Source organism: Macaca mulatta, chromosome 3 (assembly GCF_049350105.2).
Source record: "Macaca mulatta isolate MMU2019108-1 chromosome 3, T2T-MMU8v2.0, whole genome shotgun sequence".
Classification (NCBI taxonomy): Eukaryota; Metazoa; Chordata; class Mammalia; order Primates; family Cercopithecidae; genus Macaca; species Macaca mulatta.
In genome coordinates this window covers 43,875,107-43,892,292 of record NC_133408.1, presented here as the reverse complement: position 1 = coordinate 43,892,292, position 17,186 = coordinate 43,875,107, and the positions used below count along the sequence as shown (strand labels likewise).

Below are 17,186 nucleotides of genomic sequence, written 5' to 3'. Positions count from 1 at the left end.
AGAAAGTGTGGTCCCGCTCGATGGCCACGATACACTGTTCTTCTTGTTTTGAGGTTACTTGTCAAAGTGTACTTTGCCTTCCAAAATGGTCCTTTGGGGCTTTCTTGTAAACCACAGATTGAAGAATGTGGTTATCATGTTAAACATGCAAGATGCTGGACACAGTGGCTCACGCCTGTAATCCCAGCACTTTGTTTGTTTGTTTGTGACTGAATCTTGCTCTGTCACCCAGGCTGGAGTGTAGTGGCACGATCTCGGCTCACTGCAACCTCCACCTCCTGGGTTCAAGCAATTCTCCTGTCTCAGCTTCCGGAGTAGCTGGGATTACAGACGCCCACCACCATGCCCAGCTAATTTTCGTATTTTTAGTAGAGACGAGGTTTCACCATGTTGCCCAGGCTGGTCTTGAACTCCTGACCTCAGGTAATCCGCCCCACTCGGCCTTCCAAAGTGCTGGAATTACAGGCATGAGCACTGGTAGTCCCAGCTACCCAGGAGGCTGAGGTGGGAGATCGCTTGAGCCCAGGACATGGAGGTTGCAGTGAGCCGAGATCTCACTCCAGCCTGGGTGACAGAGCGCGACCCTGACTCAAAAAAAAATAAAAGAAAAAACGTTCAAGAGCATTTCTTCCTAATATGCGTAAGCATTTGTTGAGTTTAGGAGCAAAGCCTATCTGTGCCTGAGAGGAGGGAACTACAATTTAGTAAAATTTATACTTCTTAGAAGAGAGAGTACATTTTAAAGACACTACACAGAGAGAGCTCCAAGTGTTAAACTCCGCAGCCTGCTGTTTGCTTGCCTTATTTTAATTGTAGGTTTCGTATCTAGCTACATAGTCTTGTCTTTTTTTTTTTTTTTTCCAGACAGAGTCTTGCTCTGTTGCCCAAGCTGGAGTGCAGTGGTGCGATCTCTGCTCACTGCAACCTCTGCCTCCCTGCGTCAAGGAATTCTGCCTCAGCCTCACAGGGATTGCCTCAGCTGGGATTATAGGCATGAGCCACCACGCCTGGCTAATTTTTGTATTTTTAGTAGAGACAGGGTTTCACCCGTGTTGGCCAGGCTGGTCTCGAACTTCTGACCTCAGGTGATCCCTCCGCCTCGGCCTCCCAAAGTGCTACATAGTCTTTTCAAAAGACGTTTCAGCTGTGTTCTCCTGGGGCCTTTGGGCTCTTCAGTAAGAAGCACCCTGGCTGAAAACCCACACGTTCACCTACAAAAGAAGCACTGTGATATAGAGGGTGAGCAGGGCAAGGGGCCTCACAGTGGCCCTCACACACACCTGGCTCCAGCTTGGCCAGGCCATTTTGCCCTTGTGGGCCTGTGCCTCACTTCAAAAATGGGGTTTCTTCCCTTATGAAGAAGACCCATGAATTAATAACGGAATTGCCAGGAATGCTAAAAACTGTCTAAATGCCATGTATTGTTTTCAAGCTGTTACTCCTGGAAGGGGCTGGGTTGGCATTGTTTTAGAGGTTAGGAGCCAAACATCAGCTCATCTATTCTCCAGCTGTTGTTTATCCTCCAGCTTCCTGCAATAGTCAGGCACAAGGTCTTAGAAAAATGGGTTTGTGCTGCTGTATGTTTTGGTGGGCAATAGGCACACTAATATGTATCACCTTTGTTTACTGAATGGGATGCAGGTGGGGGACCAGAGCACTTCCGCGTCCCTTGGAAACGGTGGCATTTAAATGTAGTATGTCCCTTCAGTTCCTCTCTGCCCCACCCACCCCAGCCCATTGATTGAGCCTTTTTTTTTTTTTTTTTTTTTTTTTTTGGAGATGGAGTCTGGCTCTGTTGCCCAGGCTAAAGTGCAGTGGTGTGATCTCTGCCCACTGCAACCTCCACCTCCCAGGTTCGAGTGATTCTCCTGCCTCAGCCTCCCAAGTAGCTGGGATTACAGTCACCAGCCACCACGCCTGGCTAATTTTTGTATTTTTAGTAGAGATGGGGTTTCGCCATGTTGGCTAGGCTGGTCTCGAATTTCTCACCTCAAATGATTTGCCTGCCTTGGCCTCCCAAAGTGTGGGATTATAGGCGTGAGCCACTGTGTCCAGCCTGATTGAGCCTTTTTATGACATCCTACCAAAAGGATCAGGTTCTGAGCTCCCTCAGCAGTCTGTTCCATTTGTCTCCCTTTTTAAATTCTTTTTATTAGATAGTACACATATAGTATAAAATTCAGAATGTACAAAAGGGCCAGGCACAGCGGCTCGTCTCCACACCCGCCAGTCATACTTCCTTCCTTGCTCTCAAGTCAGTCCCCTTGTCTTCCTGTCATTGCCCACCACCCTGGTCTGGGCATTGGTGGCCTCTTTCCCGAGTGGCTTTACTAGCTCCTGTCTTTTGCACGTTCACTCTTTTCCTCCCTCCAGTGTTTTCCACCCAGAATGATTTTTTTAAAAAGATACACCTGATTCTGTTACTTCCATACTTGGCACCTTTTGGTGGCTTCCTAGTGCTCATAGGATAAAGAACAAACTGCTCCTCATGCCCTTCAAGGCCTTGCCTGGTCAGATGCTTACAGGCCTCCAGGGCCGTTCTCACTGTCTGCAGTCCAGCCATAGGAACTGAACATGTCCGGCTTTGCCTGCCAGAGTCTTCTCTTGCTGTCCATTGTCTGGAGTGTTGATCTCTTTTCGCTGCCCCATCTAATTGTTGTTAACTCGTCTTTTGGATCTCAGGCTTCACTTCCTCAAGCCTTCACTGTCTCCCCAGACTGACAGCACTGTCACTATAACTTATTAGTGTTATAATTTCGGCTTTCGCCTGTGATCATTGGATTAACATTTCTTTAAATTATTCTTATTGATGTGGGATAGTTTCTGGACATATGAAAGCATTTTATAAACTATAAAGGATCCTAGAATAAAGGTGGTGATTATTTAGCATGCATGTTTATATATGAAGTGAAACTTTTTTTTGTTTTGTTTTGTTTTGTTTTCTTTTTTTTTTGTTTTGTTTTTTTTTTGAGACGGAGTCTCGCTCTGTCGCCCAGGCTGGAGTGCAGTGGCCGGATCTCAGCTCACTGCAAGCTCCGCCTCCCGGGTTTACACCATTCTCCTGCCTCAGCCTCCCGAGTAGCTGGGACTACAGGCGCCCGCCATCTCGCCCGGCTAATTTTTTGTATTTTTAGTAGAGACGGGGTTTCACCATGTTAGCCAGGATGGTCTCGATCTCCTGACCTTGTGATCCGCCCGTCTCGGCCTCCCAAAGTGCTGGGATTACAGGCTTGAGCCACCGCGCCCGGCACTTTTTTTTTTTTTTTGAGACGGAGACTCTTTTGCCCAGGCTGGAGGGCAGTGGCGCTATCTCGGCTCACTGCAAGCTCCGTCTCCTGGGTTCACACCATTCTCCTGCCTCAGCCTCCCGAGTATCTGGGACTACAGGTACCCGCCACCAAGCCCGGCTAATTTTTTTATTTATTTATTTTTATTTTTAGCAGAAATGGGGTTTCAGTTAGCCAGGATGGTCTCAATCTCCTGACCTCGTGATCTGCCCACTTCTGACTCCTAAAGTGCTGGGATTACAGGCGTGAGCCACCGTGCCCAGTCTGAAGTGAAACTTTTAAGTGTGACATCCATGCTGATGAGCGATGGGCAGCGGAGGAAAGTCTCCCTTAGGAGCCCCTGATGAACTGAAGTAGGCCATTCTTCAATCCAGTAGAAGTGCATTTTGGATGCCAGCATGTGGGCACAAGGATTTTGCAGAGATTAACAAGATCCAGACAGGCCCTTCCAAGCAGCTCGTGCTACTGTGTTTTAAAAACCCACGATTGCCCAAGATCCGTCTCCTTTGGTTTTTTCACATGGCCCAGAGCATTTTAGAAAAAGCCTTATGCAAATTAGGTGATGGGAGCAACACTTCCTTTTGATCTAGGGAGAGAAATTTTTCCTTGTGCATCCTTCTAATGATTCTTATCACTCCCCTCACCTTCCCCAACTCTTTCTCTTTTTTTAAGGGACAGGGTCTCACTGTGTTGCCCAGGCTGGTCTCAAACTCCTGACCTGCCACAGCCTCCCAAAGTGCTGGTACTACAGACGTGAGTCACCTGGCCCTGCCACCTCTTACCTCTTCTATTAAAAGATGTCTTTAGAAGTATCCCCCCTGAAAAGGAGAGGCATCCTGAGATAATTCAAGCCAAGTAAAGCTCATTTCATATCCCTTTTGTTGAACAGGAACTTCTGTGGTGTCCACTCACCAGGAGTTGTCTTTGTGTCTGTCCTTTATCCCCAGGAAACCTGTAGGAAGTGTCAGGGACTCTGGAAAGAACATAATGGCCTCACCTGTGAAGAGCTGGCTGAAAAAGATGACATCAAGTACCGTACCTCTATGTGAGTAACAGAATTCAGAGGGGCTATGGGCTGATTCTCAACTTCCCCATTAACCTGCTTTTTGGCAGAGAGGGCACACTATTGTGGGAAGAACACGCTTGAGCCACCCGAGTCTGGAGTGATCTTGGGGAAGTGACCTAACCCCTGAGCCTCTGCTTCCTCATCTCTGCAGCCTCATGGAGTTATTTCAGTAGACAAATTAACATATAAATGCCTGGCACATGTGAATTCAATAAACGATGGTCCCCCTTTTCCTTATTTTCTAAATAAGCGAGTAGCATGTTTTATTTTTTTTTATTATTATTTTTTTTTTTTGAGACGGAGTCTTGCTCTGTCGCCCAGGCTGGGGTGCAGTGGCCGGATCTCAGCTCACTGCAAACTCCACCTCCCGGGTTCCCGCCATTCTCCTGCCTCAGCCTCCTGAGTAGCTGGGACTACAGGCGCCCGCCACCTCGCCCGGCTAGTTTTTTGTATTTTTTAGTAGAGACGGGGTTTCACCGTGTTAGCCAGGATGGTCTCGATCTCCTGACCTCGTGATCCACCCGTCTCGGCCTCCCAAAGTGCTGGGATTACAGGCTTGAGCCACCGCGCCCGGCCAGCATGTTTTAATTAGCTTAGACTGCACTGATGTTGCTTATGTCTGTGTTACAGGATACTGTTGGTCTGAGACCTAAGTAGAATTGCCCACCTCCAGAATACAAAATGATACACCTATGATAATAATAACCATTACTTGTATAGTCCTCTCTACGTGGCTGAGCACGTTACAGATACTCACTTATTAAAATGCAGGCCGGGTGCTGTGGCTCACGCCTGTAATCCCAGCACTTTGGGAGGCCGAGGCTGGTGGATCACAAGGTCAGGAGATTGAGACCATCCTGGCCAACATGGCGAAACCCCATCTCTACTAAAAGTACAAAAATTAGGCCGGGCGCGCGGGCTCAAGCCTGTAATCCCAGCACTTTGGGAGGCCGAGACGGGCGGATCACGAGGTCAGGAGATCGAGACCATCCTGGCTAACACGGTGAAACCCCGTCTCTACTACACAAATACAAAAAAACTAGCCGGGCGAGGTGGCGGGCGCCTGTAGTCCCAGCTACTAGGGAGGCTGAGGCAGGAGAATGGCGTGAACCTAGGAGGCGGAGCTTGCAGTGAGCTGAGATCTGCCACTGCACTGCAGCCTGGGTGACAGAGCGAGACTCTGTCTCAAGAGAAAAAAAAAAAAAAAAAAAGTACAAAAATTAGCTCAGTGGTGGCACTTGCCTGTAATCCCAGCTACTCGGAAGGCTGAGGCAGGAGAATTACTTGAACCCAGGAGGTGGAGGTTGCAGTGAGCCAAGATCGTGCTACTGCACTCCAGCCTGGCAACAGAGTGAGACTCTGTCTCAAAAAAAAAAAAAAAAAAAAAAAAAAAATGCAATGACTAAAGTACTACTGAAATCTCTCTCTCTCTCGTAACAATCTAGACTTGCCATGCAGCTGAGGGTGCATATCTGTCTCCTGATGTTATTTAGAGATTGTCTCACAGCCAGGCGTGGTAGCTCAGGCCTGTAATCCTGGCATTTTGGGAGGCCAAGGCAGGCGGATCGCTTGAGCTCACGAATTTGAGACCAGCCTGGGCAACATGACAAAACCTCATCTCTACAAAAAATAAAAAAGTAAAATTATCCAGAAGTGGTAGGCACGCACTTGTAGTCCCAGCTACTCAGGAGGCTGAGGCAAGAGAATTGCTTGAACCAGGGAGGCAGAGGTTGCAGTGAGCCAAGATCGCACCTCTGCACTCCAGCCTGGGCGACAGAGGGAAACTCTATCTCAAAAAAGAAAAAAAGAGATTGTCTAACTGCTTTACCCTTCCCTGAGGGTGGTGGTCTCATCTGCATGATTATAACTAGATTGTGGCCACATTTACACTCAAACCTAAAGAAAGTGGGAAATAGGTAAGTTGCCAAGTAGGCAGCTTTTCTTGATGTTGTGAGTGATACAGTAATTATATACATATATCTCACTTCGGCTCGTACCACATTGGTCTAGATTATCACATGGGCAAGGCAAGCACCATATGTAGCCTGTAGTTGGGTGACTTTATGTCCAGTTTAAATATAATGGATATGGAAGGAGTTTGGTACTCAGAAAATGAAGTGGGCCATGGCAATTTGGGCAGTTTCCCAAGTATGCAGCACAGGTGGATACCATTATCCTTCTCTTACAGATGAGGCAACTGAGCCCATGTGATTTGCCCTTGGTTGTACCGTTTAGGACCTTGAGATGGGGAGGTTACCTGGATTATCCGAGTAGACCCAGTCTAATTACAAATCCTTAAAAGCAGAGAGCCCTTAGTATGGGATGAAGAGTCAGACAAGCGTAAGAAGGACTTGACCGCCCCCCGTTACTGGCTTTGAAGATAGATGAAGGTGGCCATGAGCCAAGGATTGAGGCAGCCTATAGAAGTTAGGAACAACCCTCAGCTGACAGCCACCAACCCAGCTCACAGGCGTGAGCCACCAACCCTATAGGACCCTGGTCCTACCACCTCAACTGAATTCTACAAACGACTGAATTCTGCAAACAACCCAAATGAGCAGCAAAGATACTTTCTCCTCAGGCCTCCAGGAAGGAATGCAGCCCTGTGGTCAGGCATCTGAACTGCTCCAGGACTCAATAGCAGGCTGTGAGATGTTTCTTGGAAGGAGAATCACTTACAACGCACAGCCTTCATTCTGAGCGTCCTGTCCATTCCTGTCACTGGGTCCCACTCAGCATATTGGTCTGCCACACATAGCCCATCACTGGGTCCTATTTAAACCTGGCAGCCTTTTAAATCAGCAGTAAGTGGATAAGAGCAGAACATCCAAATGTGATATATGTTGATTCCAAAAATCAAAAACAGCCTCCCAAATGTTGAGCTTCTTCCTTAGTGATAGAGGATGCTTCTATCATGAGTCTAGCTTTGGAAGGGATATCATGATACACATGCCTGACCTCCAGACCACCAGAACTTCATAGGGATTACACATTCCTACATTCAAGGGATATCTCTCTCACCTTCTGGCATTCATGTAGCATATTAATACATCCTACCATACTTGCTACTTCCTGTTCACCAGGTTCTATCTGCATGTGTCGTTCGGGTGGTAGAACAGTGTGTTATCCTATTGGATGACAGATAATCAAGGTCCTCACTGGCTGCTGGTGTTCTCTGATTATTGAACAGACAGGAAAAGCATTTTCCAAAATCAGTCACGGCATACCAGTTGCCAGGGCTGTTTGTTTGTTCTGGTGAGAAACGACATCTGGAACAGCAGCCACATCTAGTCAGCATCTTTTGAGGCTTAGAGTACACTGTCCTCCAAGAGCCATTCTTCTGTACAAGCCAAATGAAAAGTAAAAAGAGACATGAGAGAATCATCGCCTCTGCATCTTACAAGTCTTTGATGGTGGTGCTAGTCTTGAAGATGCCCAAAGGAATCTGGTGGTATGTTTTCTTTAGAGAGATGGTGTTCCAGGGGCTTCAACTTGCCTTATCATACAGCCCCACTGGGACCAAAGAGCCACAGAGTCCTGCCAAATGTCAGAACTTTTTTTTCCCCCGTTGAGACAGAGTCTTATTCTGTCATCTAGGCTGGAATGCATTGGCACAATCACAGCTCACCTCAGCCTTGACCCCCCAAGCTTGAGTGATCCTCCCTCCCTCTCTTTCTTTCTTTTCTTCTTTTTTTTTTTTAGACAGAGTCTCCCTCTGTCAACTAGGTTGGAGTGCCTTGGCTCACTGTGACCTCCGCCTTCCGGGTCAAGCGATTCCCCTGCCTCAGCCTCCCGAGTAGCTGGGATTACAGGCGCCTGCCACCACGCCCAGCTGATTTTTGAATTTTTAGTAGAGACAGGGTTTTACCTTGTTGGCCGTGGTTGGCCAGGCTGGTCTCGATTCCTGACCTCAAGTGATCCCACCGCCTCAGCCTCCCAAAGTGCTGGGATTACAGGTGTGAGCCACCGCGCCCGCCCAGCCGTCCATTTCTTATTTTTAAACTGCTATAGTACTTTCAAGCAAATCCAAATCCCTGACAGCATGTCATTTCTCCCATAAAAATTTTTCTTCTATAGCGCTTACCTTTATGACCACTAATGATACTAAAATTAAAATTTTAAGTCTTTGATATCTCGTACTAATTTCACAGTTCTGCTAATTATCTCAAATTAGCTTTACATGTGTACTGCAGTTAGTTTGTTCAGGTTAGGATCAAACGAGATTCATTGCATTTGATAATTATTTCTCTTAAGTCTCTTTTAATGAGAATACTCTCTCTTCCCGACACACTGTGTTATGCCATTCACTTACTGAAAAAAGTAAGGATAATTGGCCTGTAGAATGTCTTCTAGAGTTGGCTGGTTTCCCATGGTATTATTTAACTTGTTCTTCTGTCCCCTGCGTTTTCTTTTTTTTTTTTTTTTTTTTTTTGAGACGGAGTCTCGCTCTGTCACCCAGGCTGGAGTGCAGTGGCCGGATCTCAGCTCACTGCAAGCTCCTCCTCTCGGGTTCACGCCATTCTCCTGCCTCAGCCTCCCGAGTAGCTGGGACTACAGGCGCCCGCCACTTCGCCCGGCTAGTTTTTTGTATTTTTTAGTAGAGACGGGGTTTCACCGTATTAGCCAGGATGGTCTCGATCTCCTGACCTCATGATCCGCCCATCTCGGCCTCCCAAAGTGCTGGGATTACAGGCTTGAGCCACCGCGCCCGGCCTTTTTTTTTTCTTTTTAAGATGAAGTCTTGCTCTGTCACCCAGGCTGGAGTGCAGTGGCGCTATCTCGGCTCACTGCACGCTCCACCTCCCAGGTTCATGCCTCAGCCTCCCGAGTAGCTGGGACTACAGATATGTGCCATGTGTGCCACCATACCCGACTAATTTTTTGCATTTTTAGTAGAGATGGGGTTTCACCATGGTAGCCAGGATGGTCTCGATCTTCAGACCTCATGATCTACCCTCTGCCTCCCAAAGTGCTGGGATTACAGACGTGAGCCGCCACGCCTGGCCCCGCTTTTTATTTTTATTTTTATTTTTTTTCTTTTGAGATGGAGTCTCGCCCTGTCACCCAGGCTGGAGTGCAGTGGCAGTGGTGAGATCTCAGCTCACTGCAACCTCCGCCTCTGGCCTCAAGCATTTCTCATGCCTCAGCCTCCCGAGTAGCTGGGATTATAAGCATGTACCACCATGCTTGGCTAATTTACAAAAATAACTTTTAAAAGTCACTAAACAATCACAAACCTTACAAAAAGCAACGTGATTTCTAGGCTCTTCTCATAGTATAATATTCAAAATATCCAGTTTTCAACAATAATTTATAAAGCAAGCAGGAAAGTATGGCCCATTCACAGGGAAAAAAGTAGTTGATAGAAACCATCTCTGAGGACACATTGGGTGTACTAGACAAATGCTTTGAATCAACTGTCTTAAATATGCTCAGAAAGCCAGGTGAAACCATGAGCAAAGAACTAAAGGAAACCAGGAGCACAGTGTATGAACAAGTAGAGAGTATAGATAGAAATTAAGAAACTGGCCAGGCGCAGTGGCTCACGCCTATAATCCCAGCACTTTGGGAGGCCGAGATGGGCGGATCACTTGAGGTAAGGAGTTCAAGACCAGCCTGGCCAACATGGTGAAACCCGTCTCTACTGAAAACACAAAAATTAGCTGGGTGTGGTGGTGGATGCCTGTAGTCCCAGCTACTTGGGAGGCTGAGGCAGGAGAATCGTTTGAACCTGGGAGGTGGAGGTTGCAGTGAGCTGAGATTGCGCCACTGCACACAAGCCTGGCGACAGAGCAAGACTCCATCTCAAAAAAAAAAAGAAAGAAATTAAGAAATCAACAAATATTGTACCCCAAAACTACAATAGCTGAGCTGAATTCCATTAGAGGAATTCAGAAGCAGATTTGAGCAGGCCGAAGAATCAGAGATCTTGAAGATACAGCTGTTGAAATTATACAATTGGAGGAGTAGCAGAAAGAAAAATGAATGAAGAAAAGTGAATAGAGCCTAAGGGACCTATAGAACTTCATCAGATGTACCAATATTCACATTAAGGGGAAGCCCAAAGGAGAACAGAGAGCAAAATGAACAGAAAGAATATTGAAGAAATAATGGCTGAAAACTTCCCAAATCTGATGAAGAACAAGAATCTATACATCCAAGAAGCTGAATGAATTCCAAGTAGGATGAACTCAAAAGAAGTCCACACCACAATACATCAGAGTCAAACTGTTCAAAGCCAAAGACACATAGAAAATCTTGAAAGCAATAAGGGAACGACCCAATCAGAAAATAGGCAAACAGGCCGGGCGCGGTGGCTCGTGCCTGTAATCCCAGTACTTTGGGAGGCTGATGCGGGTGGATCACGAGATCAGGAGTTCGAGATCAGCCTGGCCAATATGGTGAAACCCCATGTCTACTAAAAATGCAAAAATTAGCCAGGCGTGCTGGCGCATGCCTGTAGTTCCAGCTACTCGGGAGGCTGAGGCTGGAGAATCGCTTAAACCTGGGAAATGGAGGTTGCAGTGAGCTGAGATCACGCCACTGCACTCTAGCCTGGGCAACAGAGCAAGACTCCGTCTCAAAAAAAAAAAAAAAGAAAAGAAAATAGGCAAACAGCTAGGCACAGTGGCTCACACATATAATCCCAACACTTTGAGAAGCCAAGGTCAAGCAGATAGCTTAAACCCAGGAGTTTAAGACCAGCCTAGACAACATGGTGAAACCCAGTCTGTACAAAAAATTTAAAAATAACAGCATGGTGGCGTTAACCTATATTCCCAGCTACTCAGGAGGCTGAGGTGGGAAATCACTGGAGCCCAGGAGGCAGAAGTTGCAGTGAGCTGAGACTATACTACTGCACTCCAGCCTGGATGACAAAGTAAGACTCTGTCTCAAAAAAAAATGGGCAAACAATGTGAATTGGTATTTATCCAAAAAGATGTACGAATGACCAACAAACACATGAAAGCATGCTGAACATCATTAGTCATTACGAAAATACAAATCGAACTATGGTAAGATATCACTTCACACCTATTGGGATGACTATAATGAAAACAGTGGAAAAAAACAAATGTTGACAGGGATATAGAAGAAATGACACCAGTGTACATTGAGGTGGTAGTAGAAAATAGTACAGCCACCATAGTTAACAGTTGGCTTTCCCCAATAAGTTAAACATAGAATTACCACGTGACCCAGCAGTTCCACTCTCCGTTACTCACCCAACATGAGTGAAAACAAGTGTCCATACAAAATTTGTGCAAGAATGTTCATTTAACCACAATTCACAATAGCCAAAAAGCAAAAATAATCCATCAACTGATGAATAAACAAATGTGATATATTCATACACGCTAAGTGAAAGAAGACAGGCACAAAAGCACATGTATGATTTCCATTCCTATGAAATATCAGAGGTATATGGGCATTCGCCTAGCCTCAGAATAGCAATCTATAGAGCCCAAAAGCAAGTTGTGGGCTGCAGGGCGGGGAGAAATGGGGAATGCCTGCTTAATGGGTACAGGGTTTCCTTTTGGGGTTTTAAAAGTCTCTTGGAACTAGGTGGTGATATTGATTGTATAACATCGTGAATACTCAAAATATCCCTGAATTGCATATGTTAGAATGGTTTAAAAAGTCAATTTTATGTGCATTTTACCACAACAAAACAATAAATACACACATGCATCCTCACACTCACAAAGGGGATGGGCTAAGATCTGAAGGGCGCGGCTCCCAGAGAGGAGTTACCCACACGCTGGCTGGTGGTGAGCGCAGATAACTACAGGAGTGCGGGCTGTCGCTGACTGCATAGAGGAGGCCCTGAGCCTTCCTGTGTGAGCGCAAGGTCAGCAACCACAGTCACAGCCCCGGCTTCTCTTCCTGTCCTGCCCCAGGAGCACATCCTGTGAGGCTGTTTCCTGCCTGATTGAGAATCTAGTTGCCAAACCACCTTTTCTCTGAAGGAATCAACCATGATTTTTCCCCCGTTTCACTGTTCACTTTTATATTACTGGCTAGGTAGTCACCACATCCCATAACAACACTCCATTCTGGCCCTATCCAGTAGTACACTTACAAATGCAGAAGCAAAGGATTTGAGTAGATGTGCAGTGTTGAATAGCTGTTTGAACATTTCAGCAATGTTGAGTTGCAGGCATGCTTTATGTATTCCTCTGTCCATTTTAGGGGAGCCTTTTCTTCTCCCTCCATACTCATTATTATTTCATGTCAGTGCCAGGATGAGCAAGCAAGTAGACCGTCTTTCCAAGCCTTCGTGAAAAGACTGTAACCTTAATTTTTTACAGCCTCTTCTCTCCCTGAGCAGCTTCCCAGGGAAAGTCAGCCAGCCCCAGGCAGCTGGAGTGCCACAACTTAAAGCCACACCTCAGTCTCAGGGTGCTCTTACAAAGGAGGTTTGTGCTGTAGAAAATTGCAGTTGTGTTTGGGCACATAGCTTTTCAAATTGAAAAGTTTTTCATTAGAACTTTGAGTCTAGCCGGGCGCAGTGGCTCACACTTGTAATCTCAGCACTTTGGGAGGCCGAAGCAGGCAGATCACTTGAGGTCAGGAGTTTGAGACCAGCGTGGCCAACACGGTGAAACCTCATCTCTACTAAAAATACAAAAATTAGCCGGGCATTAAATTAGCCTGGTGTGGTGGTGTGGTGGCACGCACCTGTGATCCCAGCTACTTGGAAAGCTGAGGCATGAGAATTGCTTGAACCCAGGAGATGGAGGTTGCAGTGAGTCTCAAAAAAAATTTTTAAAAATCGACCAGGCACAGTGGCTCACGCCTGTAATCCCAGCACTTTGGGAGGCCAAGGCAGGTGGATCACCTGAGGTCGAAAGTTCCAGACCAGCCTGGCCAACATGGTGAAACCCCATTTCTACTAAAAATAAAAAAAAATTAGCCGGGCATGGTGGTGGGTGCCTGTAATCCCAGCTACTCAGGACACCGAGGTGGGAGAATCTCTTGAACCCAGGGAGGCAGAGGTTGCAGTGAGCTGAGATGGAGCCACTGCACCCCAGGCTAGGCAACAGAGCAAGACTCCATCCCAAAAAAAAAAAAAAAAGGTAGAACCTTGAGTCATAGAACATTGAGTAGTGTCTTCACAGTTGCTGAGTAACTAAAATCATAAACAGATGTACTACTAAGGTGACTCATTAAGGTAATAGTACTAAATGCACTTTATCTAAATTTTGTCTCCTTGACAGTGTGTGTGTGTGGTTTTTTGTTTTTTGGGGGTTTTTTTGAGATGGAGTCTCGCTCTGTTACACAAGCTGGGATGCAGTGGTGACGCGGTCTCACTTCACTGCGGCCTTCACCTCCCAGGTTTAAGCAATTCTCCTGCCTCAACCTCCCAAGTAGCTGGGATTACAGGTGTGCACCACCACACCTGGCTAATTTTTGTATTTTTAGTAGAGACAGGGTTTCACCATGTTGGTCAGGCTGGTGTCAAACTCGTGAGCTCAAACAATCTTCCTGCTTTGGCCTCTCAAAGTTCTGGGATTACACCGGAACGGAGCGTGCACCACCATGCTCAGCCTTTTCTCTCCATTTTAAGCCTACAGGGATTCCTATAACAAATAGGGCAGTCCTTTTCTGAATGCCAATTACTAGGCACTGTGCCAGGGTGCTTTATATTTCGTCTGTAATCCTCAAAACACCATGAGAAAGTTGTGTTTTCACAGTTTAAAAATGAGGAAACTGAGTCTCCATGCAGGTGAATAATTTACCAAAGATCATAGAATTAAAACTTTGAAGCAGTTTTCAGACTCCAAAACCTAGGCTCTTTTCACTGCTTAATGTCACAAAAAGCCATAAGTGATCATTTTATGTGGAAATAAATAAATGTTTAATGGCCATATTTTTTTCCTCCTCGTTGTCCCTCCCAGCTCCAAATTATATTTTCTTATTTCAGTGAAGAAAAAATGACTGCTGCCCGCATTAGAAAATGCCACAAGTGTGGGACTGGCCTCATCAAATCTGAAGGCTGCAACCGCATGTCTTGCCGCTGTGGTGCCCAGATGTGCTACCTCTGTCGAGTTTCTATCAATGGATATGACCATTTCTGCCAACATCCCCGCTCCCCAGGAGCCCCTTGCCAAGAGTGTTCAAGGTGCTCTCTCTGGACCGATCCCACTGTAAGTAGACACATGGCTGGCTATTGCTTTATAGGGAGAAAATAGAAATATATTTTTATGACAAGTATTTTGAATATACATAACAAAATTTGACTTAGGAAAAGAATATAGGAAATTACATAGACTGATAACCAAAGAAAAAATTTGAGAAAGTATCAGCTGCTACTCATGCTGCTCAAAGCAGCAGGCCCTAACAGTTTTGTAGGCAAATTCTTTTAATTCTTCAGGAAATAAAATTATCCTATGCCCTCTGAAATATTCCAGAGCAAAGTAAGGAAACTTATACATGTATCTGTTCAAAGCCAGCATAACACTGATTCCAAAGCCTGATGGAGATAGCCCTAACAAGTAAAACTATAGATGTTCTTATGAGACTTACATATAATCTAGATTTTAAATTATCTAAATAAAATATTAGCAAATATAAAGCATGACTAAGTGAGTTTGTTCCAGAAATGCAATGATGGTTTAATATTAACAACCTCTATTAACGTAAATCATTATATGGTATCTGTAGATGGTGAAAAGACATTTAAGAAATCAAATATTTCTTCTTGATTTAAGCTTTAAAAATACAGTATTACAAAGATGATTCCTTAATAATATTTTTAGACCCCAAATTTCAATACAGATGTTAGCATACATTTAGTAGTAAAATAAAGTCAAGTATAACATCAGCAATCCTATGTTCTGAAACTGCTAGTCAGTGCACTTAGCTAAGAGAGTAAAAGGTATAGTAGATACTGGAGACAGTCATAGCTAATGTTTATTGGGCACCTACCATGTGTCAGACACTGTTCTAAGTACTTTTATTTATAAGTGTTTTATATGTAAAGAAAGGAAAACTTGGCTGGGCGCAGTAACTCGCGTCCGTAATCTCAGCACTTTAGGGAGGCCGAGGTGGGTGGATCACCTGATGTCGGAGTTCGAGACCAGCCTGACCAACATGGCGAAGCCCTGTCTCTACTAAAAATACAAAAATTAGCCAAGCATGGTGGCACGCCCCTGTAATCTCAGCTACTCACAAGGCTGAGGCACGAGAATCACTTTAACTGGGGAGGTAGAGCTCGCAGTGAGCCAAGATCATGCCACTGCGCTGCAGCCTGGGCAACAGCAAGAGTCTGTCTCAAAAAAAAAAATATCAATTCTTAAAATTATTTTAAACTAAAATCAAGCACAAACACTGTTCAAAGCTGATCTATAAGAATAACGATTTTTGTTGTTGTTGTTGTTGAGGCAGAGTCTTGCTCTGTCACCTAGGCTGGAGTGCAATGGTGTGATCTCAGTTCACTGCAACCTCCACCTCCCGGGTTCAAATGCTTCCAGATTCTCTTGCCTCAACCTCCCAAGTAGCTGGGACTACAGGCACATGCCACGACACCTGGCTAATTTTTGTATTTTCAGTAGAGATGGGGTTTCACCGTGTTGGCCAGACTGGTCTCGAACTCCAGAACTCAGATGATCCACCTGCCTTGGCCTCCCAAAGTGCTGGGATTACAGGCATGAGCCACCACACCTGGTCAGAATAATGTCATAATGCAAGAAGACATCTTTACCAAAAGGCGATTGCATGTGACAGTGAGCTCCCTGCTGACCTGGAGCGAGTGGACCAAGGCCACTAGGAGGCAGGCCTGGTGACACATGGCACTTCTCAGCTTTCACTGGGAAGAGTGAAGGGAGCCTCGGTAGTGTTTAGTGGAGAAACATTCCTGTCCTCTAAGAAAACATTCAGTATTACAGAGAGATCACCTCTATCCAAAGTCACCTAGAAATTTAATGCAATTCACATCTAAATTCAGTAGGATTTTTAAAAACTGACTTATTTTGAAAATGAAACTTTTTACTGTAAAGCTATTAATACACGTAGGTGAACATAATAATAGGCAAATAGATCAAAGGGACAAGATAGAGACCAGAAACAGAAATTAATGTGATTTTTTTAAATGCCATTTAAAATCATTGGAGAAATTATATAGGTGTATTTATCTGTTAATTCCTTTTTTTTTTTTTTGAGACCATGTCTTGCTCTGTCACCCAGGCTGTAGTGCAGTGGCACAATCTTGGCTCACTGCAACCTCCACCTCCTGGGTTCAAGTGATTCTCCTGCCTCAGCCTCCTGAGTAGCTGGGATTGCAGGCACACACCACCACGCCCAGATAATTTTTGTATTTTTAGTAATGACAGGGTTTCACCATGTTGGCCAGGCTGGTCTTAAACTCCTGACCTCGTGACCCACCTGCCTCGGCCTCCCAAAGTGCTGGGATTACTGTGCCTAGCCTTTATCTGTTAATTCTTAATTGTGCAGTGTTGCCAGAATTAGTCTGAACAGAAAAGCCCCTGTCCTCATTGGGCTTATGGTCTAATACAATCTACAAGAATCTGTGGAGTATTTAATGCCATGTCAGAAGAACAGGTGATGCAACAGAGAATGGTCGGGTGGGAGGAGGGAGGCCAGCTTTTAAATAGATGGGGGCCAGAGTAATTTGCAGTGCAACCTAGAGGAGGAGCAAGGCTGGCAAGGAAATCAAACACATAGGGCCTGTTTGGGGATCAGAAAGAAAGCAGGTGAGGTTTGTAGGTGGAGAGCCACAGGGACGTGACAGCCGTTGGCCCAGAGGCCGGCCTCAGGTCTGGAGTGTGATTAGAGCCATTTCAGGGCATTGTAGGGGGCTATGTTTCCAA

General features: G+C 45.5%; 1 protein-coding gene across 9 annotated transcripts in view; it reads left to right on the top strand.

Moving 5' to 3' along the window:
• The window catches only part of RNF216 (ring finger protein 216), a 165,076-nt gene that overhangs the window by 125,099 nt on the left and 22,791 nt on the right, over nucleotides 1–17,186 (top strand). For all 9 annotated transcript variants that reach the window (XM_077996128.1, XM_015133227.3, XM_077996126.1 and 6 more), the window contains 2 exons: nucleotides 4,235–4,332; nucleotides 14,282–14,504. In XM_077996128.1, the coding sequence (XP_077852254.1) occupies nucleotides 4,235–4,332; nucleotides 14,282–14,504 (321 nt within the window). The remainder of the gene's footprint in view (nucleotides 1–4,234; nucleotides 4,333–14,281; nucleotides 14,505–17,186) is intronic.